Source organism: Triticum aestivum, chromosome 5A (genome assembly GCF_018294505.1).
Source record: "Triticum aestivum cultivar Chinese Spring chromosome 5A, IWGSC CS RefSeq v2.1, whole genome shotgun sequence".
Taxonomy (NCBI): domain Eukaryota; kingdom Viridiplantae; phylum Streptophyta; class Magnoliopsida; order Poales; family Poaceae; genus Triticum; species Triticum aestivum.
This window is the reverse complement of record NC_057806.1, coordinates 621,561,203-621,587,392: the sequence shown is the minus strand read 5'-3', so window position 1 is coordinate 621,587,392 and position 26,190 is coordinate 621,561,203. Positions and strand designations below refer to the sequence as shown.

At 45.6% G+C, this 26,190-nt stretch overlaps 1 protein-coding gene and 1 pseudogene across 1 annotated transcript; both read right to left on the bottom strand.

Moving 5' to 3' along the window:
- Positions 1 to 263: 263 nt before the first annotated feature.
- On the bottom strand, positions 264 to 1,718 carry LOC123108025 (uncharacterized; annotated as a pseudogene).
- Positions 1,719 to 7,273: 5,555 nt separating this feature from the next.
- Positions 7,274 to 11,256, bottom strand: LOC123105394 (uncharacterized). Its single transcript, XM_044527452.1, has 7 exons — positions 10,142 to 11,256; positions 9,755 to 9,947; positions 9,076 to 9,221; positions 8,731 to 8,850; positions 8,560 to 8,650; positions 7,919 to 8,144; positions 7,274 to 7,801 (listed from the first exon to the last, which is right to left on the bottom strand). The coding sequence occupies exons 1-7, from the start codon at positions 10,440 to 10,442 to the stop codon at positions 7,526 to 7,528; spliced, it is 1,353 nt and encodes a 450-aa protein (XP_044383387.1). The 5' UTR covers positions 10,443 to 11,256; the 3' UTR covers positions 7,274 to 7,525.
- Positions 11,257 to 26,190: the final 14,934 nt, after the last annotated feature.

Here is a 26,190-nt window from a genome sequence, read left to right as displayed (position 1 = left end):
CTCCACAGATTCTGAGATTTTAGGGAGCTGGAGGACTGCCAAACAGCTCTTAACTCTGGCATCTGTGAATTAAGTTTCTTTGATCGAATTAAAGAAAGCTATGCTCAGGAAATTAAGGAACGGAAAGAAAGCGATCTAGTCGAAGCTACGGTCGGGATGTTGTATTGTTGTACGGGAAACAAGGACACGACAAATATGGAGATTAACTCTTCTTTTAGAAGGAGAATGGCTATATAAATTAATGATAAATTCAGTGTAAAAATTTAGGACCCAAAGTGTTGGGGAGTCGCACAATCTGTCTGCATATGCGTGCGATACGGTCCGAGTGTTCTGGATGCGTCAAATTCTTCTCCTAGCAAATCTGAGCAGACGATGTATTTTCAAATTTAAGCATTGGAACGGGCCCACTGGACCTTAGCATCAACAGCCCGAACAAGGCATCCGCCATTTCCTCCCCAACCGCCTCGACTATCTCAGCCCTCGTCACGTCCCGCGCCACGGCTTGGCCCTGACTCACATGCGCACCGGCACCCGCAAGCTTCTTTGATGGCACCGCCTTGGCCGGCGCCTGCCTCTTCGTCTTCTGGACCGGTCGCCTTTCTATCTCGCCGCCGCGGTGGACGTCGTCCCTGCTCTCGTCGTGATACACTCGGAAGAGAAACCCGAGGGTGCCGTCAGGGTGGCCCTCCAGACCCTCGACGTCGGGACCCTCGGGCTGCGCCTGCGCGGGCAACAACGGCGACCGGAACGCCCACAGCTCGATGACAAAGTGAAGGCCGTCGCTCACCGGCTCCAGCAGCTTGTTCTCGGCCACGAAGTCCTTCCAGCCGGGGCCGATGAAGCGGTACCCGCCGTTGGAGTCGAGGTACTTGAGCTTGAAGTTGAACTGCTTGTCGTGGTCGTCCATGACGCCCACGCTCAGCCCGTCGCCCCACTCATGCACGAAGTATGTCTCCTCCTCGGCCAGGAGCCAGGTGATGGGGTGGGCCTGGATGAACTCGCGCTTGCACGAGAAGAGCAGCCGGTTCTGGTTGCGCTCCACGTCGCTCTTCTGGAGGGTCTTCATGAAGACGAACTGCGGGGCCGTGGCGCCGAGCGACCTCAGGTGCTGCTGCTGCTCCATGCTGAGGCGCAGCGGCCTGTTGACCAGCGGGGCGGCGGCGCCCCGTGCCGGCCGCGGTCCCTTCTTTTTACCGCTATTCCTGTTCCTGTTCTTCTTCTTCGATCCTGCCGCCCCGGCCGTCGACGTGCCGGCTTCCTCGTCCTCCATGCTCGCGTACGCAACGTTGCACGCCGCCACTCGCCTAGGCCGGCTCTGAGCCGGGATCGCGTGGGTGCTGGTGCTGCCCTCGCCCCCGGTGTCCACCATCACCCGTCTCTTCTTCGGCGGGACCACGAACGGATCGCCGGCGCTGCTGCGGTCGCCACCGTCGCTCGTGGGCGCCGCCCTCTTCTTCAACGGCAAGAGGTATTTCTCGACGTGTGGTTGCGCGGCGTGTCGGAAGCCCGACGAGAAGGGATCTCCTGGGGCTTGCGCCATTGATTGGAGATGCGAGAGTTGGAAGACCTAGTAGTAGATGGTTTTGAGGAGGTTTTGCAATCGGAGATGACGGGTGTCTCAGGGGCAATATGACGGCCGAAAAAGGGAGGAAGAGATGGATCGGGACTACAACTCCGCTTCAGATACGTACCGTCGTCCGTGGCGTACGGGCCCTGTCTTGGAGAGACGATAACTGGGGGAGTTGCTGTGTAGGAATAGGACCTCGATTCCGCTTCAGATAAGTAACCGGCGCTGTCTTGGAGAACTGAGAGAGTCTTTGGAATAGGCCCTGGAATCCGTGCACCATACGAACTCTCTCTGTTCATATTTTCAAAAGAAATATTCTAAAATATTTCAGATACATATATACTCACTCTGTCACAGAAGTTTGTCTTAGATTTGTCTAGATACAGATGTATAGATACATAAATCTAAGACAAGCTTTTTGGGACGGGGTAATATATTATAAAGACATAAAATTACTTTAATGTTTAAAAAAATGTCAACACATTGTAAAAAACAGCTAGTGTACTTTTTAAAAATGTTGATAGCATTCAAAAAATGTTTCTGTAATTAAAAAAACAGATGTTTCCATAAAATGTGTGTGGCATTTTAAAAAATATATATACAATTTGAAAAAATGTTTGCTTAAGTAAAAATTTTTTGTATCATTACAAAATGTAAATTACATTTAAAGAAACCACGGAATCTAGAAAACATGCTATATACAATGTAAAAAATGTATAGTTTAAAGAAAGTTTCTTACAATTCAAAAAAATCAACGTGCATTATCAATAAAAATTACACCTATTCAGCAAATTTTCAAAGGAAAAATGTATACGGAAAAAGGTTAATCATGCGTTCGAAAAATTTTAAACATGTATAAAGAAAGTTTTAAATGTATACACTAAATGTACAGTGTGTATGGAAACGTATATATCAAAACATATATTTGAAAAAAATTATCATGTATTGTAAAAATATTAAACAAGTATAATTTTCCGAATGTATACGATGAGTGTACAATGTGTATGAATAATGTAGACATCTGTCGAACAATTTGATAAATTAAAATAAAAAGGGAAAAGAGAAAACAAAACAAAACCGGTGAAAAACAGGAGAAAGAAACAAAGGAAAACAAAATAATCCAAAAGAAGAAGAAAAAAACTATGCAAACGGTGAAAATGATAAGAAAACACATCAGAGAAAGAAAAAAAACTCAAGCTAGAGGCGCTACAGTACTATGCTGGCCCACTCCCCTGTGCCCAGTGGTGAGACCGAGTTATCTATCGGTACGGGTGATATTTAGTCGGTTTTGTTGGCATGCGACGATGGACTGGTCTAAGGCCCATATGCTTTTGGCCTTTTTCCTGGGTTACGCTCCAGATTATCCGCCACCCGCACGGAGAAAATCATATTCAACGACGGTCAGAGTAACCGAGCTCCAGGGGAGCGGTTACCTTCTGCCCTAAGGCGTGGTCAAATGCTGCTCGCCCCTGGTAGGGGATGAGATCTACTCAGCTTTGAGGATCCCAACTCCTCAGGAGGGTGAGCGGGTCATCTTTGTCTATCACCTCATTTGAGGTCTCGGGTTCCCAATCCATCTCTTTCTTCGGGGCCTATTATTCTTTTATGGGCTCCAATTCCATCACCTTGCGCCCAATTTCATCCTCCAAATAGCCACCTACATAACCTTCTGCGAGGCCTTCCTTCGCATAGAGCCCCACTTTGGGCTATGACTGAAGCTGTTTTGCATCAAACCGGGGACAACAAGAACAGGCGGGGATGTGCGGCGGCAGTGACGGCCAGGGGAGATGGAAGCGCGAACCGAAGCCGACGGAAATGCATTCGCGCCAAAGGAAAGGGGGCCGGCAAAATCGGATGAAATCCCGTAGATATGGAGGAAAAGGGCTCGCGGATTCAGGAACCCAAAAAAAATATTCAAGACAACGCGGTTATTATGCCGGATGGTCCAATTTGCGGGATCTGCGCTTGAGATGCTCTGATCCTTGCGTCTCTCTTCAGACTTCTTCCTCTCCAAGTTGTATCTCTCCTCTCTAATTCCCCGTTCCAAACCCTACAAGCTACTCCCTTCGTCCGAAAATACTTGTCATCAAAATGGATAAAAAGAGGTGTATCTAAAACTAAAATACATTTAGATACATCCCCTTTTATCCATTTTGATGACAAGTATTTCCGAACAGAGGGAGTACCTTGTATCCATGAATTCGTGCTATAGACTAGAGCGTGAGCAGAGAGTTCTGTACATCACACTCTGCGGCACCTTCTGGCTCGAGATTGCCTTGCTCTGGACACTCTGAGTGGCCACCCTCTACGGCGTCCTCGCCCGCCGCCGTTGGGCTGCCACCACCTCCCTCGTGGCCGGCGTCTCCACCCTCACCTCCATGGTAACCCTCATCTCTCGCAGCCTCCCCGCTCCGCTCTATTCTTTTTCCATGGGTTGAGAACATGCGCGGCCTCTGCTTCGGATCTGCTGATCTGCAGCATGCAGAGGCCAACTCCGTGGATACCAAGTTTTTCAGTGCCATCAGCTTCAGTGACTAGCACATAAATCACTCTGTGATGGTTGACCTGTATGCCCTTTCGACCGCATTGTCTTGATTCAGAACTTTCAGAGCTAGTGGAAGACCCTGCCCCCGCGTCGCTCCGGCCCCAGGGGCGGCACGGGCGGCGACCCCAGCCACCGAGGCGCTCGGCCCCTTGATCCCCTCCGCCCCCTCGCCGTCGCCGGTGCCTCCCGCGGGCAAAGCTCGTGCGGAGCGGGCGGCGGCGGGGTCTCCTCTCGCGCTGGCGGGCGCTGCAGGATGGGGATCTCGTGGCGTTGGGCAGCGGCTGGCGTCGGCGAGCAGCCTTGTGCCCTGGCGTGGAGGCGGTGGTCCTGCTGCGGCTTGGTGACCTGTAGTGGTTCGGCGGCTTGGCGGTGGCAGCGGGGCTCGGGCGACTCGATGGGGCGGCGGCCCCCGATCTGACGGAGTGGATCCGGATGGTGGAGGTGCTCTCGCGGCTCTTGGCAGCATGGATCCGGCGGTTGGGGCTGCGGCTGGAGGTTCCTGGCTCTTCGGCGGCGCCGCCCCTGCTGCTATTGTGGTTGTGGCAGATGTGCTCGGGTTTCGGCCTGGCAACTCTGCTCGGTGAGATGGGGTGGGGTGGCGGCCCCCCCTCCCTGCCTGGTGCTGCGGTGCTGGCCGGCTTGCTAGCCCAGCATGGCTGGCGGCGTGGTGGAGGCTGCCGGGGCGGCGGCCCCGGATTTGGTGGAAGCAGCTTCGGCTGGGGGGTGGTGCGCGCGTCTGGGCGTGGTGGGTCATGGGATCCCACGACCAGTGCGAGGTTGGCCTTGGCAGGATGGGGTTTGTTGGTTGCGTTGATGTGGGCAGGTGGTGGTTGAGCATCTTCGGGAGAAATCCTGTGTCCGGCCTTTGCCGGATCGGGCGACGGCGATGTCCGTGGGCGTCGTGCTCTTTCTTGGAAGCGTTGCTGTTGTGTGGTGCTCCTCCTCCCTCCCCGCGGCCTTGGCTTCGGAGGGAAACCTCAGATCTTCAGGATCGGGCGATGAAGGCGCCTTCACGTCTTCTTCCTCTTTGGGGGCATCGTCTCGGAGCCGGCCACAACCTGGAGACCAGTGGATGGCGGCATCTTCGCCGTGTGGGTTGCGGCATCTTCGCCGCGTGGTTTGCGGCATCTTCGCCGCGTAGTTTGCTGAGGCGGCCATTTCGGGGGCGTGGATTTCTGTTTGGCAACGATGATGGCTTCGAGAGGAGCTTTGGTCGCGGCTCGGGCTTCGGTAGTCGGATCTTCCCGACGTGTCCGAGGTGCTCTTCCGCTGGTTGCTTGGTTGCTTTGAAGTCGGAGCTGCGGTGGAGTGTGTCCAGGCGGTGACGATGACAGGCGCTCGGTGGTCGGTTTCGGAGGGCACGGGCGGCGCAAGTCCTGCATATTTCCCTTGTGATGATCATCGTCAAAGTCGGAGTTGTCGGTTGTTCACGCGTGTGGCCTTCTGTTGGCATGTGCCATCATGGTTTTCTGTGCAGCTGTTTGTAGCTCTATGATCCCATGTCGGTGGCCAGGTTGGCCGATGGTGCCCATGTTATGTGGGTTGAGTTGTATCGGTTTTAGCCCGGCTTTCAGTCAATTAACCGGGCAATTCTCTTTTTCTTAATCAATGAAAATGGCAAATTTTTTGCCTTGTTTCAAAAAAAAATTGTCTTGATTCCGTTCCTGATAGTGATTGCAAGTGTGTGTTTCAGTCCGCAATACTTGGTGAGATGTGGGCTCAGGAAGGGCAACGCCGAGGCTGCTTCAGCTGTATGCTCCGTACGTTGCGTTTGCCGTCATTGCGATGTTGCGCGGTATCTGCCCGTGCTCAGCGCCGCCATTGCCAGCATCTTCTGCTCGGAAGAAGAGGGTCTAGAGATACCCAAGTGTCGCAAGATGTAAGGTGCTCTCTTTTGACAGTTTGTCCAACAGTTGATGTACCGTCCAACATATCATTCCAACGAGTAATGCATTTGCGATGAAGTGGGAAGGCTCCAGCTTCCATAGATAGTACGTACTTAGGCCCTGTTCGGTACCACTCCGCTTGGTGGAGCTGCAATTTAAAATGGTGGAGCTGCACTTGCCCCGCTCCGCAGATTCTAGGAGCAGGTGACTTCCGAACAGGGCCTTAGTACCTAGAATTGCCAAGTGTGAGATTCCTGAACAAATATCTTCATCTCTAGCTTCCAGCTACTTACCAGAGTCGCCATGTCAAATACTCCTGGACAACAAGGACCATTCTTGACCATTGTACAGTCTTCTTCTAATTTGAAATGAACACTTCAGAGCATCAGGTCTGCACGATGCCAACTACGGCAGATAAGGTGATGCATATATATATTTGTTAAATCCTTCCAGATATCACTCTCACAATCTAACAGAGCTACTGCAGTTTCAGTCTGCGGGCAATGACACGCAATGCCAGCTCAGTTTTTATTTTCCAGTTGGACCTCAAAAGGCTGAAGCTAATCTGAACCAGAACAGTAAAAAGAATTCCAGTTGGACCTCAAATGGCCAACGAAGCACTTGAGAGAACCAGATCCACCAACAGATAAATTGATGAATTTGTAAATTTTCCTGGTATCATCATCAAGGAGCCCATAACTAGATTACTGTCTCTTACTCCCTCCGTTCCGAATTACTTGTCTTGGATTTGTCTAAATACGGATGTATCTAGACTCATTTTAGTGCTAGATACCTTCGTATCTAGACAAATCTAAGACAAGTAATTCGGAACGGAGGGAGTAGCTGACAACAGCAATTCGATGAAAACACGGTCAGAAAAGAACCACGCACACACGTTGAGATTAATCAAGATCTCACAGGGAGATGGCTGGCGACTGTAACTAAATACTCCCTCTGTAAGGAAATATAAGAGCGTTTAGATCACTCTTATATTTCTTTACAGAGGGAGTGCTTGAAAAGCATCAGATCACAAAAAGGAATTCTGTTATCGAGAGAACTTTTTGTTACAGGTTTTATAGGAGGGAAATAGCAGGGCCTATGAGTGGAGGACATACTACCAGCAGCAGCAAAACCAACTGACTCCTCTAAATTGGCAAATCTGCTGTTGGATTCTAAGGCTTTTGAAGATGTTAGGGCTTTAAGATCTGTAAGTGCAAAGTCTAATCTCAGAAAAATACTCATCAAAAAATCTTTAGCACCTGCATTCTAGTATCATGTTTCAACAGGCTTTTCCAGGAACGTGCTACAAGCAGTAGATCAATGTCAGGAATATTGGACTTGACTTCAGCTAAATAGAATTTGACTCCTGAAACCTGTCATAAATGCCGACATGAAGAGCATAGTCTGCATTAAGCAGAACAAAAAGGGGCATGTGGCTGTTTGCGTCTAACTAAAACGGGACCATAGTGCAAGATAAAAGGCTCCAGGAACAAGCTGCTAACAAATAGGGGTAAACGGAACAGTACTCTACTCTGAAACAGAGCCGTCGCTGTCGACATCTGAGCCGCCGCTATCGCCATCTGAGCCGTCGCTGTCGTCATCTGAGCCATAGCTGTCGCCATATGAGCCGCCGCTGTCAACATCTGAGCCATAGCTGTCGCCATATGAGCCGTCGCTGCCATCATCTTCTACAGAGGTTTGCTTGAGCTTAGCTCGTTTGAAGATCCAGCCTGCAGCCTCGAGGTCAGCTCCAGCACTTGCCTCTGAGACTCGGGTTGATATTGCTTGCTCCAGGTCTACAAGCTGATTTTATTTTTCAAAGATGTCATTGTTCTGAATGAGTTCTTCAACAGTACTACTGTACTCGGTTCATGACTAGAAACCAAGCAGGTAAACACAAACGAAATCTAACTTATTTACCTTCTCCTCCAATGCACTCAGTATTTTGTTAGTAAAAAACTCTATAACCTTGGCTGGAACGGAATTTTCTGAGCCAGCTTCAGTAGCAGATGCATCCCCGCCTTTATCAGCCAACAAAGCTTGACTGGCCTTTTTCAGGTTCTCTACACGTGACATGCACAATGAGATAGCCTTTGCATCTCCAGTCTTGGACTGCAACTCGAAGGCAAAACGTATGTGTAGGTTTCTTGGGTTGAATTAAGGAAACTGAAAAAGGAAGAACAACCAAAATCTGCAACATACCAGCATTATCAACAACAACAACAACAACAAAGCCTTTAGTCCCAAACAAGCATTACCAAACTGAATTATTCTTTGATGATCCAAGTTGACGATACCCAGTCACCACATATACACTTCTATGTGTCTTCAGGTAAGTAGAGATACCCGTGCAAGATTTCAGTCAGCAAACTAAATGAAAAGCATGAAAAGGAGTCCCTCAGGCTTTAGCCACCTAGCGTTCAAGTTAACTAACTAAGATCTACCCCTAACACCCCAGAGACACACGCAAGAGGATTCAAGTACTGTAGCAATTGGGTTACAGTTATGATGCTTTACTATGTGACAGACAATTTATACTGTTACTGCCAAAAGAAGGATACTGATTGATAATATGACGATGGTCAGGCTCAAGCAAATGCTCCATGTTGGCCAAAGCTTTGAAGCACGCAATCAGTGAGTAGTTTGTGTCTCCTGCAAATAAAATGTGAGGCCATAAGCATCGAGATCATTGAGAAATTAAATGCAGGTGTAACTAAGATGACTGAGGCTACCTCTTTCCACAGAGACTCTAGCAAGAGCAGCAAAGAGTTTATATTTCTCATTAGTGCTGCCAGGACTCTTCTCAGATATTGCCCTTGCAACATGTAGCATTTTCCAGGCCAGATCCAAATCTGATCAAAAATATTTTACTGAAAAATCAGAATCATCTTTCCATTTAAGTTTTGCTATAACCAATGGTTATCTCAGCATTTAGCATGAGAGGAAGAAATGCACTTCTTCAGCAGGTATGAACAGATAAAGAGACAAGGCCGTAAATCATAAAGTAAAATTATCAACTACATGTATAGAATAACAATGTTTTCAGTGTATAAGACTAAATGGGGAATGCGACATACCCTCTACTATTTCGCTTTCAGTATTACTTTGGGTGGTTGTATTCTTCACTGAATCATGATTTGATAGAGCTTTCTGTAGCAAAGCACATCCGTAATTGTGATATGCACTGCGACACTTTGGAGAAAGTTTACCATGATGTGCCACCCTGTGTGATAACAAAGGTGTAAGAAGGTAGTAAAGATAATATAATTTGAGGTAGAGCATGGGAATCAGAAGTAGCCGACACAATATTCCAGGGAGAAGGTACTAACTGTGTTCAATGTTGATTGCATTTTGTAAGTACAGTAGCTTAGTGCTTGTACAGATCATGGGAGTGCAAGTGTCAAGTAGCGTACAATAAGCTGCAGTCTGATGAAATATTTACATCCAGAGATACTCCAGTTTGAAGCTAATCACAATTCACACATCATAACATAAGAAGGCCAAGTCAGCTCCCAAGTACAGTTACATAACCACCCTGACCTGATCTGTATAACATTCTAACCCCAACTAAACTCATCTCCCAAAATACATAGGCCAATATTGCAGAGCAACAAATCACATACCAAACATCAAGATGAATCCATAAGAGAAACAAACTAATTGGAACATTGTATCCAACAATCCATATGTACGCACGCTTCAGCTAGGCTTTGGAGTAAGAGTGGCAGGTGCCAGGTAGAAAGGAAGAAGCCTAACCTGATCTCAAGGATCCTGCGTTTGCAGTCTTCAGCGCCGAAGAAGTCCTCATCCTTAAGGGCTTTGGACCCCTTGGTGAAAAGCTCCTGCACGGCTTTCTCTACCTGCTGCTCCACTTCCTCATCGGCCTCCTCCTCCTCCTTGTCGCCCACTTCCTCCCATCTGCCCTCCTGGGCCACCTCAACGGCTTGATCTGAAAAGAAAAGTGTATGCTGGATTACTATCTCCAACTTGACAGCTCTTTATTGAGAAAATGCACCATCACCCACACCTTCACATCACCAACAATAATACTTACATTCCTACTAAATGATCAACAAATTGCAGCAGAGATAATATATACGTACAATCTTAAACAGATTTGAAGATGGAAACAATTGCTAGCACCTGGAGTGTAGAAGCTTGTGTAGGGAACGATATTGGAATCGATGATGGACATCTTGTTGACTTGGCCTGACTTAAGATCAACCGTTGCGACACCATAGTCTGCCGTCAGATAATAGACACCAGCTCTATCCTCAAAGCCAATCACATGGAGGAATGAGTTAGAAGGGAGCAGCTTGTGGAGGTCGATGACCCTGCTTTCCATCCATGCCACGGCTCCGTCGGGACCAGCCTCCGTCGACCACAGGCAAAGCAGAGATCCCTCCATACTCGCGCATCCCAGCACGCCTTCCTCTGTTTTCATGAGGGCATGCTTATAGTGATGGATGGGTGGCCCGTCGAACTTTGATAGTTTCCGGCTGAAGAGGTCGAAGCACAGAATGAAACTCTCATCCGGGTGGTACTCGCAGATGAAGTAGACGGCATTCCCAATGAGGGGCTTGGGCTGGCCTCTCAGGATCTCGACATCAGGGTGGGGGCAAGAGACAACGGGGCTTCAGCTATTCGTCTCCGAAGAGAAGACGGAGGCGTGGGCGCTCCTGTAGTCGGTGCCCACGTAGCCCACGAGGAAGGGGCTGCCATGGCAGCCGAGGTGGTCGCAGTCGTCGGCGGCGCAGACCACCACCCCCACGTCGCAGAGGATGGTGCTGCCGAAATCCGGAGGGGGGAACGACTCCCACTGGCGGCGGCCTACGGGGTCCCACACGATGAGGCTCACGGCGTGGTCCTCCTCGGTGATTCGAATAGGGTTTCTGAGGAGGACGAGGCCGTGGCGGGAGTCGAGCACCTGGAGGCCGCGGCGGTCGGGGAAGAGCGGGGGGAAGGGGGAGGCGGCGGGGGACGAGGGCGCGAACCACGGCGTGACGGTGTCGTGGTTCTCGAAGAACCCGAGCAGGGGCGGGGTCCGGTGGACCTCGCGGTAGTGGCGGCCGAACTCGGGGCTGGTGAGGAGGGCGCGCCACGCGGTGCAGACGAGCGAGGCGCGGAAGAGGCACCCGGGGTCGTCCGGAGGGAGGCGGGTGAGGATGTCCACGAGGAGGTCGTGGCACAGCTCCGGCGGCGGCATGGTGGCCGCCGGTGGAATTTTGCGCTTCGGTGGGGAAATGTGGGGAGTCGGGATGGGGGCCTGAAAGAGGAGAGAGAGACACTCGATGGGTGGGAGGGATGGTCACGTGTGATAATAGGGCAACACTAAGAAATATTTTGACGTCCAGTTAGAAATTCAACTATATAAATCTAATGGGTCTCAACTAATAAATAAATAAATAAATAATTGCAAAAAGAACTAATAAAAATTTAAAATTAATTGAGCGATCTTTAGAATAAATAAAAAATGGCCCGGTATATAATATGGTATATTGTATTAATTTGAAAACCAACAACGTCTGACAAAATTAGAAAAATCAATAAAAAAACATATTTGTTACCGGGGTTTAAGCTACAAGGATCAAAATGTTCTCTTTTTTTGTGAAAAGGACCTTGGGATTATATTAAAAACTCATATGTAGCACAAAGCACCTTGTCGGTGTGAAATCCGGCAGACCTCAGGGTAGGGGGTCCCGAGCTGTGGATCTCGGATCGATGGTAACAGGAACAGGGGAGACAATGTTTACCTAGGTTTGGGCCCTCTTGATGGAGGTAAAACCCAACATCATGCTCTTGTTTATATTGATGAAGATGTATCAAGTACAGGGTTGATCTACCTCGAGATCGTGAGTTGTGTTTTACCTCTAGGGCTAGGCGGATGTGATTGTGATTCGGTCCCCTCTACGGGCTAAACCCCTTGGCTTATATACACGCCAGGTAGGGTATCTAGGGTTACATGGTCGATATCTAGGGAGATTGCATGAAGGCGGTAAGAGATTGTTGGGGAACATAGTAATTTCAAAAAAATTCCTACGCACACGCAGGATCATGGTGATGCATAGCAACGAGAGGGGAGAGTGTTGTCTACATACCCTCGTAGACCGTTCGCGGAAGCGTTATATCAACGCGGTTGATGTAGTCGTACGTCTTCACGATCCGACCGATCCAAGTACCGAAAGCACGGCACCTCCGAGTTCTGCACACATTCGGCTCGGGGACGTCCTCGCCTTCTCAATCCAGCAAGAGGGGCGAAGTAGTAGATGAGTTCCGGCAGCACGACGGCGTGGTGACGGTGTTGGTGAAGAACAATCTCCGCAGGGCTTCGCCTAAGCACTACGAAAACTATGACGAAGGATAAACTAGAGGGGACGGGATTGCCGGCACACGGCTTGGTGTTTCTTGATGTGTCTTGGGTGCTAGCCCCGCCCCTCTATTTATATGTTGATCCTTGGGGTCGAAACTTGGAGTAAAAGCCTCCACAAAGTCAGTTTCACCCGAAAGGCAAGAGTCCTTCTCGGACTCCAGGGCCAGACACCAGGGTTCCCGGCGTCTGGACCCAGACGCCAGGGGCCCCTGGACTCCGCAAAACTCATGTCTATGGTTAGGAAACATAACCATCTTTGATCAACGAGCTAGTCAAGTAGAGGCATACTAGTGACACTCTGTTTGTCTATGTATTCACACATGTATTATGTTTCCGGTTAATACAATTCTAGCATGAATAATAAACATTTATCATGAAATAAGGAAATAAATAATAATTTTATTATTGCCTCTAGGGCATATTTCCTTCAGTCTCCCACTTGCACTAGAGTCAATAATCCAGTTCACATCGCCATGTGATTTAACATCAATAGTTCACATCACCATATGATTAACACCCATAGTTCACATCGTCATGTGACCAACACCCAAAGGGTTTACTAGAGTCAGTAATCTAGTTCACATCGCTATGTGATTAACGCCCAAAGAGTACTAAGGTGTGATCATGTTTTGCTTGTGAGAGAAATTTAGTCAACGGGTCTGCCACATTCAGATCCGTAAGTATTTTGCAAATTTCTATGTCAACAATGCTCTGCACTAAGATACTCTAGCTAATTGCTCCCACTTTCAATATGTATCCAGATTGAGACTTTGAGTCATCTGGATCAGTGTCAAAACTTGCATCGATGTAACCTTTTACGATGAACCTTTTGTCACCTCCATAATCGAGAAACATATCCTTATTTCACTAAGGATAATTTTGACCGATGTCCAGTGATCTACTCCTAGATCACTATTGTACTCCCTTGCCAAACTCAGAGCAGGGTATACAATAGGTCTGGTACACAGCATGGCATACTTTATAGAACATATGGCTGAGGCATAGGGAATGACTTTCATTCTCTCTCTATCTTCTGCCGTGGTCGGGTTTTGAGTCTTACTCAACTTCACACCTTTGTAACACAGGCAAGAACTCCTTCTTTGACTGTTCCATTTTGAACTACTTCAAAATCTTGTCAAGGTATGTACTCATTGAAAAACTTATCAAGCGTCTTGATCTATCTCTATAGATCTTGATGCTCAATATGTAAGCAGCTTCACTGAGGTCTTTCTTTGAAAAACTCCTTTCAAACACTCCTTTATGCTTTGCAAAATAATTCTACATTATCTTCGATCAACAATATGTCATTCACATATACTTATCAGAAATGTTGTAGTGCTCCCACTCACTTTCTTGTAAATACAGGCTTCACCGCAAGTCTGTATAAAACTATATGCTTTCATCAACTTATCAAAGCGTATATTCCAACTCCGAGATGCTTGCACCAGTCCATAGATGGATCGCTGGAGCTTGCATATTTTGTTAGCACCTTTAGGATTGACAAAACTTTCTTGTTGCATCATATACAACTCTTCTTTAATAAATCCATTAAGGAATGTAATTTTGTTTATCCATTTGCTAGATTTCATAAAATGTGGCAATTGCTAACATGATTTGGACAGACTTAAGCATAGATACGAGTGAGAAACTCTCATCGTAGTCAACACCTTGAACTTGTCGAAAACCTTTTTGCGACAATTCTAGCTTTGTAGATAGTAACACTACTATAAGTGTCCGTCTTCCTCTTGAAGATCCATTTAATCTCAATGGCTCGCCAATCAATGGGCAAGTCAACCAAAGTCCACACTTTGTTCTCATACATGGATCCCATCTCAGATTTCATGGCCTCAAGCCATTTTGCGGAATCTGGGCTCACCATCGCTTCTTCATAGTTCGTAGGTTCGTCATGGTCTAGTAACATAACTTCCAGAACAGGATTACCGTACCACTCTGGTGCGGATCTCACTCTGGTTTACCTACGAGGTTCGGTAGTAACTTGATCTGAAGTTACATGATCATCATCATTAGCTTCCTCACTAATTGGTGTAGTAGTCACAGGAACAGATTTCTGTGATGAACTACTTTCCAATAAGGGAGCAGGTACAGTTACCTCATCAAGTTCTACTTTCCTCCCACTCACTTCTTTCGAGAGAAACTCCTTCTCTAGAAAGGATCCATTCTCAGCAACGAATATATTGCCTTCGGATCTGTGATAGAATGTGTACCCAACATTTTCTTTTGGGTATCCTATGAAGACGCACTTCTCCGATTTGGGTTTGAGCTTATCAGGTTGAAACTTTTTCACATAAGCATTGCAACCTCAAACTTTAAGAAATGACAGCTTAGGTTTCTTGCCAAACCATAGTTCATATGGTGTCGTCTCAACGGATTTAGATGGTGCCCTATTTAACGTGAATGCAGCTGTCTCTAATGCATAACCCCAAAACAATAGTGGTAGATCGATAAGAGACATCATAGATCGCACCATATCTAATAAAGTATGGTTATGACGTTCGGACACACCATTACACTGTGGTGTTCCAGGTGGCGTGAGTAGTGAAACTATTTCACATTGTTTTAACTGAAGGCAAACTCTTAACTCAAATATTTTACCTCTGCGATCATATCGTAGAAACTTTTATTTTCTTGTTATGATGATTCTCCACTTCACTCTGAAGTTCTTTGAACTTTTCAAATGTTTCAGACTTGTGTTTCATCAAGTAGATATACACATATCTGCTCAAATCATCTGTGAAGATCAGAAAATAACGATACTTGTTGTGAGCCTTAACACTCATCGGACCGCATACATCAGTATGTATTATTTCCAATAAGTCAGTTGCTCGCTCCATTGTTCCGGAGAACGAAGTCTTAGTCATCTTGCCCATGAGGCATGGTTCGCAAGCATCAAGTGATTCCAAAAGTCCATAAGCATGGAGTTTCTTCATGCACTTTACACCAATATGACCTAAACGGTAGTGCCACAAATAAGTTGCACTATCATTATTAACTTTGCATCTTTTGGTTTCAATATTATGAATATGTGTATCACTACGATCGAGATTCAACGAACCATTTTCATTGGGTGTGTAACCATATAAGGTTTTATTCATGTAAACAGAACAACAATTTATTCTCTTACTTAAATGAATAACCGTATTGCAATAAACATGATCAAATCATATTCATGCTCAATGCAAACACCAAATAACACTTATTTAGGTTCAACACTAACCCCGAAAGTATAGGGAGTGTGCGATGATGATCATATCAATCTTGGAACCACTTCCAACACACATCGTCACTTCACCCTTAACTAGTCTCTATTCATTCTGCAACTCCCGTTTCGAGTTACTACTCTTAGCAACTGAACCAGTATCAAATACTGAGGGGTTTCTACGAACACTAGTAAAATACACATCAATAACATGTATATCAAATATGGATTTGTTCACTTTGCCATCCTTCTTATCCACCAAATACTTGGGTTAGTTCCGCTTCTAGTGACCAGTCCCTTTGCAGTAGAAGCACTTAGTCTCAGGCTTAGGTCCAAACTTGGGTTTCTTCACTTGAGCAGCAACTTGTTTGCCGTTCTTCTTGAAGTTCCCCTTCTTCCCTTTGCCCTTTCTCTTGAAACTAGTGGTCTTGTCAACCATCAACACTTGATGTTTTTCTTGATTTCTACCTTCGCCGATTTTTTGCATCGCGAAGAGCTTGGGAATTGTTTTCGTCATCCCTTGCATATTATAGTTCATCACTAAGTTCTACTAACTTGGTGATGGTGACTAGAGAATTCTGTCAATCACTATTTTATCTGGAGGATTAACTCCCAATTGATTCAAGCGATTGTAGTACCCAGACAATTTGAGCACATGCTCACTGCTTGAGCTATTCTCCTCCATCTTTTAGCTATAGAACTTGTTGGAGACTTCATATCTCTCAAGTCGGGTATTTGCTTGAAATATTAACTTCAACTCCTGGAACATCTCATATGGTCCATGACATTCACAACGTCTTTGAAGTCCCGATTCTAAGCCGTTTAAGCATGGTGCACTAAACTATCAAGTAGTCATCATATTGAGCTAGCCAAACGTTCATAACATTTGTATCTACTCCTGCAATAGGTCTGTCACCTAGCGGTGCATCAAGGACATAATTCTTCTGTGCAGCAATGAGGATAAACCTCAGATCACGGACCCAGTCCGCATCATTGCTACTATCATCTTTCAACTTAGTTTTCTCTAGGAACATATCAAAACATACGGAAGCAATAACGCGAGCTATTGATCTACAACATAGATATGCAAATACTATCAGGACTAAGTTCATGATAAATTAAAGTTCAATTAATCATATTACTTAAGAACTCCCACTTAGATAGACATCCCTCTAATCATCTAAGTGATCACGTGATCCATATCAACTAAACCATAACCGATCATCACGTGAAATGGAGTAGTTTTCAATGGTGAACATCATTATGTTGATCATATCTACTATATGATTCACGCTCGACCTTTCAGTCTCCAGTGTTCCGAGGCCATATCTGCATATGCTAGGCTCGTCAAGTTTAACCTGAGTATTCTGCGTGTGCAAAACTGGCTTGCACCCGTTGTAGATGGACGTAAAGGTTATCACACCCGATCATCACGTGGTGTCTGGGCACGACGAACTTTGGCAACGGTGCATACTCAGGGAGAACACTTTTATCTTGAAATTTAGTGAGAGATCATCTTATAATGCTACCGTCAATCAAAGCAAGATAAGATGCATAAAAGATAAACATCACATGCAATCAAAATATGTGACATGATATGGACATCATCATCTTGTGTCTTTGATCTCCATCTCCAAAGCATCGTAAAGATTTCCATCGTCACCGGCATGACACCATGATCTCCATCATCTTGATCTATATCAATGTGTCGTCACATGGTCGTCTTGCCAACTATTGCTCTTGCAACTATTGCTATCGCATAGCTATAAAGTAAAGCAATTATTTGGCGCTTGCATCTTATGCAATAAAAAGACAACCATAAGGCTTTTGCCAGTTGCCGATAACTTCAACAAAACATGATCATCTCATACAACAACTTATATCTCATCACGGCTTGACCATATCACATCACAACATGCCCTGCAAAAACAAGTTAGACGTCCTCTACTTTGTTGTTGCAAGTTTTACGTGGCTGCTACTGGGCTTAGCAAGAACCGTTCTTACCTACGCATCAAAACCACAACGATATTTCGTCAAGTTGGTGTTGTTTTAACCTTCGCAAGGACTGGGCGTAGCCACACTCGGTTCAACTAAAGTTGGAGAAACTGACACCCGCTAGTCACCTGTGTGCATAGCACGACGGTAAAACCAGTCCCGCGTAAGCGTACGCGTAATGTCGGTCCGGGCCGCTTCATCCAACAATACCGCCGAACCAAAGTGTGACATGCTGGTAAGCAATATGACTTATATCGCCCACAACCCACTTGTGTTCTACTCGTGCATATTACATCAACGTATAAAACCTGGCTCGGATGCCACTGTTGGGGAACGTAGTAATTTCAAAAAAAATCCTACGCACACGCAGGATCATGGTGATGCATAGCAATGAGATGGGAGAGTGTTGTCTACGTACCCTCGTAGACCGTTCACGGAAGCGTTATATCAACGTGGTTGATGTAGTCGTACGTCTTCACGATCCGACCGATCCAAGTACCGAAAGCACGACACCTCCGAGTTCTGCACACGTTCGGCTCGGTGATGTTCTCGCCTTCTTGATCCAGCAAGAGGGGCGAAGTAGTAGATGAGTTCCGGTAGCATGACGGCGTGGTGACGGTGTTGGTGAAGAAAATTCTCTGCAGGGCTTTGCCTAAGCACTACGAAAACTATGACGGAGGATAAACTAGAGGGGACGGGGTTGCCGGCACATGGCTTGGTGTTTCTTGATGTGTCTTGGGTGCTAGCCCTGCCCCTCTATTTATATGTTGAGCCTTGGGGTCGAAACTTGGAGTAAAAGCCTCCACAAAGTCAGTTTCACCCAAAAGGCAAGAGTCCTTCTCGGACTCCAGGGCCAGACGCCAGGGTGCCCGGCGTCTGGACTCAGACGCCAGGGACCCTGGCGTCTGGCCCCTGGACTCTGCAAAACTTCCTTTTGTGCTTTCCAAAAACCTTGTGGGCTTTCCCCTTTGGCCCAAATAAAGTGTTCTCGTACCCAAACATTTCGGGAAACATCCGAAACCCCTTCCGGTGAATTCCGGACCCCTTCCGGTGACCAAACACTATTATCACATATATCAAACTTTATCTCCGGATGATTCCGGAGTTCCTCGTCATGTCCGTGATCTCATCCCGGACTCCGAACAACATTCGGTCACCAATATACATAACTCATATAGTACTATATCCTCAACAAACGTTTAAGCGTGCGGACCCTACGGGTTCGAGAACTATGTAGACATGACCGAGACACCTCTCTGGTCAATAACCAATAGCGGGACCTGGATGCCCATATTGGCTCCTACATATTCTACGAAGATCTTTATCGGTCAGACCGCATAACAACATACGTTGTTCCCTTTGTCATCGGTATGTTACTTGCCCGAGATTCGATCGTCGGTATCTCAATACCTAGTTCAATCTCGTTATCGGCAAGTCTCTTTACTCGTTCCGTAATACATCATCCCGCAACTAACTCATTAGTTGCAATGCTTGCAAGGCTTATAGTGATGTGCATTACCGAGTGGGCCCAGAGATACCTCTCCGACAATCGGAGTGACAAATCCTAATCTCGAAATACGCCAACCCAACAAGTACCTTCGGAGACACCTATAGAGCACCTTTATAATCACCCAGTTACGTTGTGACGTTTGGTAGCACACAAAGTGTTCCTCCGGTAAACGGGAGTTGCATAATCTCATAGTTATAGGAACATGTATAAGTCATGAAGAAAGCAATAGCAACAAACTAAACGATCAAGTGCTAAGCTAACGGAATGTGTCAAGTCAATCACATCATTCTCCTAATGATGTGATCCCGTTAATCAAATGACAACTCATGTCTATGGTTAGGAAACATAACCATCTTTGATCAACGAGCTAGTCAAGTAGAGGCATACTAGTGACACTCTGTTTGTCTATGCATTCACACATGTATTATGTTTCCGGTTAATAGAATTCTAGCATGAATAATAAACATTTATCATGAAATAAGGAAATAAATAATAAGTTTATTATTGCCTCTAGGGCATATTTCCTTCAGAGATGTCTTGGAGTATACGTCAAATCTTCGGCAGAGGCAGCCTCAATCATGCTTAGGCTCACAACTTCTGGACTCCAACTTGAGGAGAACGAGGGCCTATCGGCCCATCCGAGGACCACGGGCCTGACTGGATATTACCCCCATATCTAGGACACCGTCACACCTCGAAAGCAAAAAAACAACAAGGTCTACAGACTGCCTGGTGAAGACCACACACGCTAGAGCAGGTTGAGGGCGTGCCGCCGTTGCCGCCACTCCTCCCGGAGTCAGCATCCTTGTGTGGACAACCATGACAGACGAGAAGTCTTCAACAGAGAACCAGTACACTTGAGACACATCCATCATCTCTGGTACTGATATAATAGGGGAAAACACTTTAATTCGTCCAAACGATTCCTACAAGAAATCAGCCTGGTCGTCTGTGCGCCACGCGTCTGTGGCCCACCCAATTTGATGCATCTCGTGCTCGGTCAGCTACCCCAGTCCCAGCCTCACATCCCGCAGCTCTTTTCATTTTTCTGGAAATCGCTCAGGGACCGCACCCCTTTCTTCCTTATCCTCCCACACGCGACCCTGATGAATCTTGCTGGAATTTCTTTCTCCGCCACATCCGGCGAGCGGCGCTGGAGGTTTGCGGCGGCCCCTTTCCAATTGCAGCCACTGATAACCAACAAGTATAGGGGATCGCAACAGTTTTAGAGGGTAGAGTATTCAACCCAAATTTATAGATTCGACACAAAGGGAGTCAAAGAATATTTGAAGGTATTTGCAGCTGAGTTGTCAATTCAATCACACCTGGAGATTAATTATCTGCAACAAGTAATCAGTAGCAAAGTAGTTTGATAGTTTTGATAGTAGTGACAGCAAAAATAGTAGCAGTAACAATGACAACAGTAATTTTGTAGCAAGCATAATAGTGATGATAGCAGTAGTAACTTAGCAGAAACAATATAAGATAAATTCGTAGGCATTGGATCGGTGACTTGTTGGATGATATTCATCATGTGACATTTATAACTTAGGGCTATTCGGTACTAGCTCCAGTTCATCATTATAATGTAGGCATGTATTCCGTAAATAGTCATACGTGCTTTATTAAAAGAACTTGCATGGCATCTTTTGTCCTACCCTCCCGTGGCAGCGGGGTCCATATTGGAAACTAAGGGATATATTAAGGTCTTCTTTTAATAGAGAACCGAAACAAAGCATTAACACATAGTGAATACATGAACTCCTCAAACTACGGTAATCACCGGAAGAAGTCCTGGTTATTGTCACTCCGGGGTTACCGGATCATAACACGTAGTAGGTGACTATAACTTGCAAGATCGGATCTAGAACATGGATATAATGATGATAACATAAACGGTTCAGATCTGAAATCATGGCACCCGGGCCCAAAGTGACAAGCATTAAGCATGGCAAAGTCATAGTAACATCAATCTAAGAACATAGTGGATACTAGGGATCAAGCCCTAACAAAACTAACTCAATTACATGATGAATCTCATCCAACTCCTCACCGACCAGTGAGCCTACGAAGGAATTACTCACTCCCGGTGGGGAGCATCATGGAATTGGCGATGGAGAAAGGTTGGTGATGACGAAGAACGAAGATCCACCTCTCCGGAGCCCCAAATGGACTCCGGATCTGCCCTCTCGAGGAAGAACAAGGCTTGGCGGCGGCTCTGTCTCGTGGATCGCGATAATTCTTTCTACCCAATTTTTTTCTTCAAAAATAGGATTTTATAGCATTGGTTTCAGGGTCAGCGGGGCCACCAGGTGGGGACAACCCACCTGGGCGCGCCAGGAGAGGGGGGCGCGCCTTGGTGGGTTGTGCCCACCCAGGTGCCCCTCTCCTGCTGGTCTTGGCTCCAGAAATTCTTATTATTGATATAAAAAAATCCTTGCAAAGTTTCGTTCCATTCTGAGAACTTTTATTTCTGCACAAAAACAACACCATGGTAGTTCTGCTGAAAACAGCGTCAGTCTGATGTTAGTTTCATTCAAATCATGCAAATTAGAGTCCAAAACAAGAGGAAAAGCATTAGGAAAAGTAGATACGTTGGGGACGTATCAACTCCCCCAAGTTTAAACCTTTGCTTGTCCTCAAGCAATTCAGTTGATAAACTGAAAGTGAAAAAGAAAAACTTTTACAAACTCTTTTGCTCTTGTTTGCATAAATAAGCTTAAACAACATCCAAGTTTTCAGCCAACATTATAACTAACCATGTCTACAATAACTCTTAAAGATTATAATGACAAATATCAATGACATAATCAGCTAGCGAGCAATAATAAGATATCTCAAACAGCAACACATTGTCAAAACAACCATGATATAATATGACAATAGTGGTATCTCGCTAGCCCTTTCTAAGACCGCAAAACATAAATGCAAAGCACCTCCAAAGTTCAAGCAGCGACTAAACATTGTAATTCATGGTAGAAAAGATCCAGTCATGATGCACCCAACATTAGCTACACACAATGCATAAATCATGACAACTGTGCTCTACTCAGTTTCCAGCGTTTATTTTAGAAGGTGATGACACAACATAAAGGTAAATAGACAATCCCTCCGCATAGGGAAGTAGTGATTTGCAGAGGTGACAGAGCTCAAGTTTTTTTTTAAAAGATAAATGATATTTTGAGGCATGCATCCTTCTCATTTACTTCACGACTATCAATTATCAATATCTCCCATGCTAAACGAGCTAGTGGCGGTTCCCAAGCGATAAAAAGTAAAGGTTTTGACTCCATTGGGAGTTTTTGTTTGATTATTCAAGCGATCAAATCTTTTTGTATTTTGTAGTTTGGGATTGGGCATTCCTATTAGCGCCCTTTTGTCGTGCGATGGCGAGTGAATAAACACTCGACCTGAGAATAACTCACTTAGCATGGAAGATACCGAGTACCTCCTGTCATTCCATGAAGGATCCAGGCACACAAAACGGAATTTTTTTAGAAGTTTTTAGAGATGGCACATGCAAATTTACTTAGGATGGCAGGGTAATACCGCATATAGGTAGATATGATGGACTCATCTGGAATAACTTTGGGTTCAAGGTTTTTGATGTACAAGCAGAATCCCCACTTAGTACAGGTGAAGGCTAGCGATTTAGATTGAGAAGCGGCCAGCTAGAGAGCAACAACGATCATAACCATGCATTATGTATGTAACATTGGACACTAGCATAAGTAGGATATCAACACCATGAACATAAATATCATAGAGGCTATGTGGGTTTTGATTCAACTACATGCATGAACATGTACCAAGTCAAGCCACTTGAACATTTAGAGGAGGATACAATATCATCATACTACATCACAATCATTTTAACGCTATGTTGATATCCAAGATAAATCATTGTCAACTCCCAGCTACTTATGCATGGCATGAGAAACTATGTTCTCTAATTGTCATTGCAAACATGTTTAATCATAATGAGCTGAATCATGGATACTAAGTTAAACATATTTACACAGACAAAACAAGTCGAGTTCATATCAGCCTCTCCGCCACAGCCAGTTCATCAAATGTCATCATTACTGCCTTTCACTTGCACGATCGAATGATATGAAAATAATAATAGTGCAAGAGTACCATGGACTAAGCTGGAATCTGCAAACATTTTATTCAACAGGAGAAGACAAGGTAAAATGTGCTCTTTATTAGTTCAACAATTATTCATATGAGAGCCACTCAACATTTTCATCGTGGTCTTCTCCTTGGTACAACTCGAATAAAAAGAAAAGAAATTTAGAGAAACACACTGAAATATTTTTGGAGTTTTTGGTTTTCTTGAACAAGCAAATAAGGGGAAAACAAAAACGAGAAAAACTATTTACACGGGAAAGCTCCCACCAAGGAAAAGAAGAACAAGGAAATCTTTTGGGGTTTTCTATTTAGTATTACTATTAAGCATGCATAGAAAGTAAACTAGCTACAACTAATTTTTTGGTTCTTTCAAAAGTCTTTCAAGCACACAAGAAGAAAGCAATAAAATAAATCTAAGCATGGATGATACAATGAAAAAGTGTGGACACTGACAAATGGAATAAGTGAACATGAATGTAAAGTCGGTGGAAACATGTACTCCCCCAAGCTTAGGCTTTTAGCCTAACTTGGTAGTCGATCAGTAGCCTGGAGGGTAGTGTAGTCGGCGTGGTAGCTCACGAAGGCTCTAGGTGCGGACGCCTCGTCCCGCCGTGCTGCCTCTACTGCTATGTTGTGAGCCCGGGCCTCACTCTCCAGAACAAAATATCTTTCCTTGCTATGATAATAAAAAAGAGCAGACGCATGCATGCAAATATGTTTGCACGGGAGTGTTGGGGAACGTAATAATTTCAAAAAAATTCTACATACACGCAAGATCATGGTGACGTATAGCAACGAGAGGGGAGAGTGTCATCCACGTATCCTCGTAGACTGTTAAGCGGAAGCGTTCTGACAACGCGATTGATGTAGTCGTACGTCTTCATGATCGACCGATCCTCAGTATCGAACGTACAACACCTCCGCGTTCAGCACACGTTTAGCTCGATGATGTCCCGCGAAATCAAGATACAGTAGAGCTCGAGGGAGAGTTTCATCAGCACGACAGCATGGTGACGATGTTGATGAAGCTACCGTCGCAGGGCTTCGCCTAAGCACCGCTACGATATGACCGAGGTGGATTATGGTGCAGGGGGGCACCGCACACGGCTGGGAGAGATCAATGATCAACTTGTGTCTCCTAGGGTGCCCCCCGCCCCCGTATATAAAGGAGCTAGGGGGGAGGCGGCCGGCCAAGGAGGAGGACGCGCCAAGGGGGGAGTCCTACTCCCACCGGGAGTAGGACTCCTCCTTTCGTAGTAGGAGTAGGAGAAGGGGGGAGGAAGAGTGAGGGGAAGGAAAGGGGGCGCCTCCCCTTCTTGTCCAATTTGGACTAGAGAGGGAGGGGCGCGCGGCCTGCCCTGGCCGCCCCTCCTCTTGTCCACTAAGGCCCATTAGGCCCAATATACTCCTCGGGGGGTTCCGGTAACCCCCCGGTACTCCGGTATATGCCCGAAAATCTCCCGAAACACTTCCGGTGTCCGAACATAGTCATCCAATATATCAATCTTTACGTCTCGACCATTTCAAGACTCCTCGTCATGTCCGTGATCATATCCGGGACTCCAAACTACCTTCGGTACATCAAAACATATAAACTCATAATACCGATCGTCACAGAACTTTAAGCGTGCGGACCCTACGGGTTCAAGAACTATGTAGACATGACCGAGACACGTCTCCGGTTAATAACCAATAGCGGAACCTGGGTGCTCATATTGGTTCCTACATATTCTATGAAGATCTTTATCGGTCAAACCGCATAACAACATATGTTGTTCCCTTTGTCATCGATATGTTACTTGCCCGAGATTCGATCGTCGGTATCTCAATACCTAGATCAATCTCGTTACCGGCAAGTCTCTTTACTCGTTTCATAATGCATCATCCCGCAACTAACTCATTAGTCACATTGCTTGCAAGGCTTATAGTGATGTGCATTGCCGGGAGGGCCCAGAGATACCTCTCCGACAATCGGAGTGACAAAATTCTAATCTCGATCTATGCCAACTCAACAAGTACCATCGGAGACACCTGTAGAGCACCTTTATAATCACCCAATTACGTTGTGACGTTTGGTAGCACACAAAGTGTTCCTCCGGTAATCGGGAGTTGCATAATCTCATAGTCATAGGAACATGTATAAGTCATGAAGAAAGCAATAGCAGTAAACTAAACGATCAAGTGCTAAGCTAATGGAATGGGTCAAGTAAATCACATCATTCTCCTAATGATGTGATCCCATTAATCAAATGACAACTCATGTCTATGGCTAGGAAACTCAACCGTCTTTGATTAACGAGCTAGTCAAGTAGAGGCATACTAGTGACACTATGTTTGTCTATGTATTCACACATGTATTATGTTTCCAGTTAATACAATTCTAGCATGAATAATAAACATTTATCATGATATGAGGAAATAAACAATATCTTTATTATTGCCTCTAGGGCATATTTCCTTCAGGGAGATGTTTGGTTAAACAAAAGACTATAAGTGAAGTTATCGGCCTTTCCCTTGAGAATCTTATGGTCTTTTAAGGTGTTAAAATCTAAATACTACGTGGGTAGAATCGGATCAAAGGGCAGAGGTGAAGCACATAGCCCTCGTGCTAAACGCGTGGCATAAATTCCACCATAGAACCAACCACTATTAGCGTTGTGTTGAAGTTCGCGTGCAACGATGGCTGCAAGGTTATAATCCCTTTCACCGGTGAGAGCAGTACGTATGAGGCTCCAGTCTGGAGCACAAAGTGTGCTACTGTCTTGCTTGCCTACTATACGTTTTCCGTTAAATAATGCAAAATACTAAATTGCGGGAAAATGAATGCTCTTTATTCTACCTTGAGTCACTCCCCTCCTTTCACCGTTACAAAGGCTCGTCAAGAATGTTTCAGACTCAGCCTTTGGTGGTTCGTCAAATGAACCCCAAAATGGAAGCTTATAGTGATAAGCAAAATTTTCTAGTGA

Excerpts from the sequence above, each read along its gene's own strand:
- LOC123105394 (XM_044527452.1), bottom strand. The coding sequence starts at position 10,442 with ATGAAAACAGAGGAAGGCGTGCTGGGATGCGCGAGTATGGAGGGATCT. Across the intron at positions 9,948-10,141 it reads CACAAGCTTCTACACTCCAG|ATCAAGCCGTTGAGGTGGCC; the intron begins GTGCTAGCAATT and ends TTTTCTTTTCAG. Across the intron at positions 9,222-9,754 it reads CGCAGGATCCTTGAGATCAG|GGTGGCACATCATGGTAAAC; the intron begins GTTAGGCTTCTT and ends GTTATCACACAG.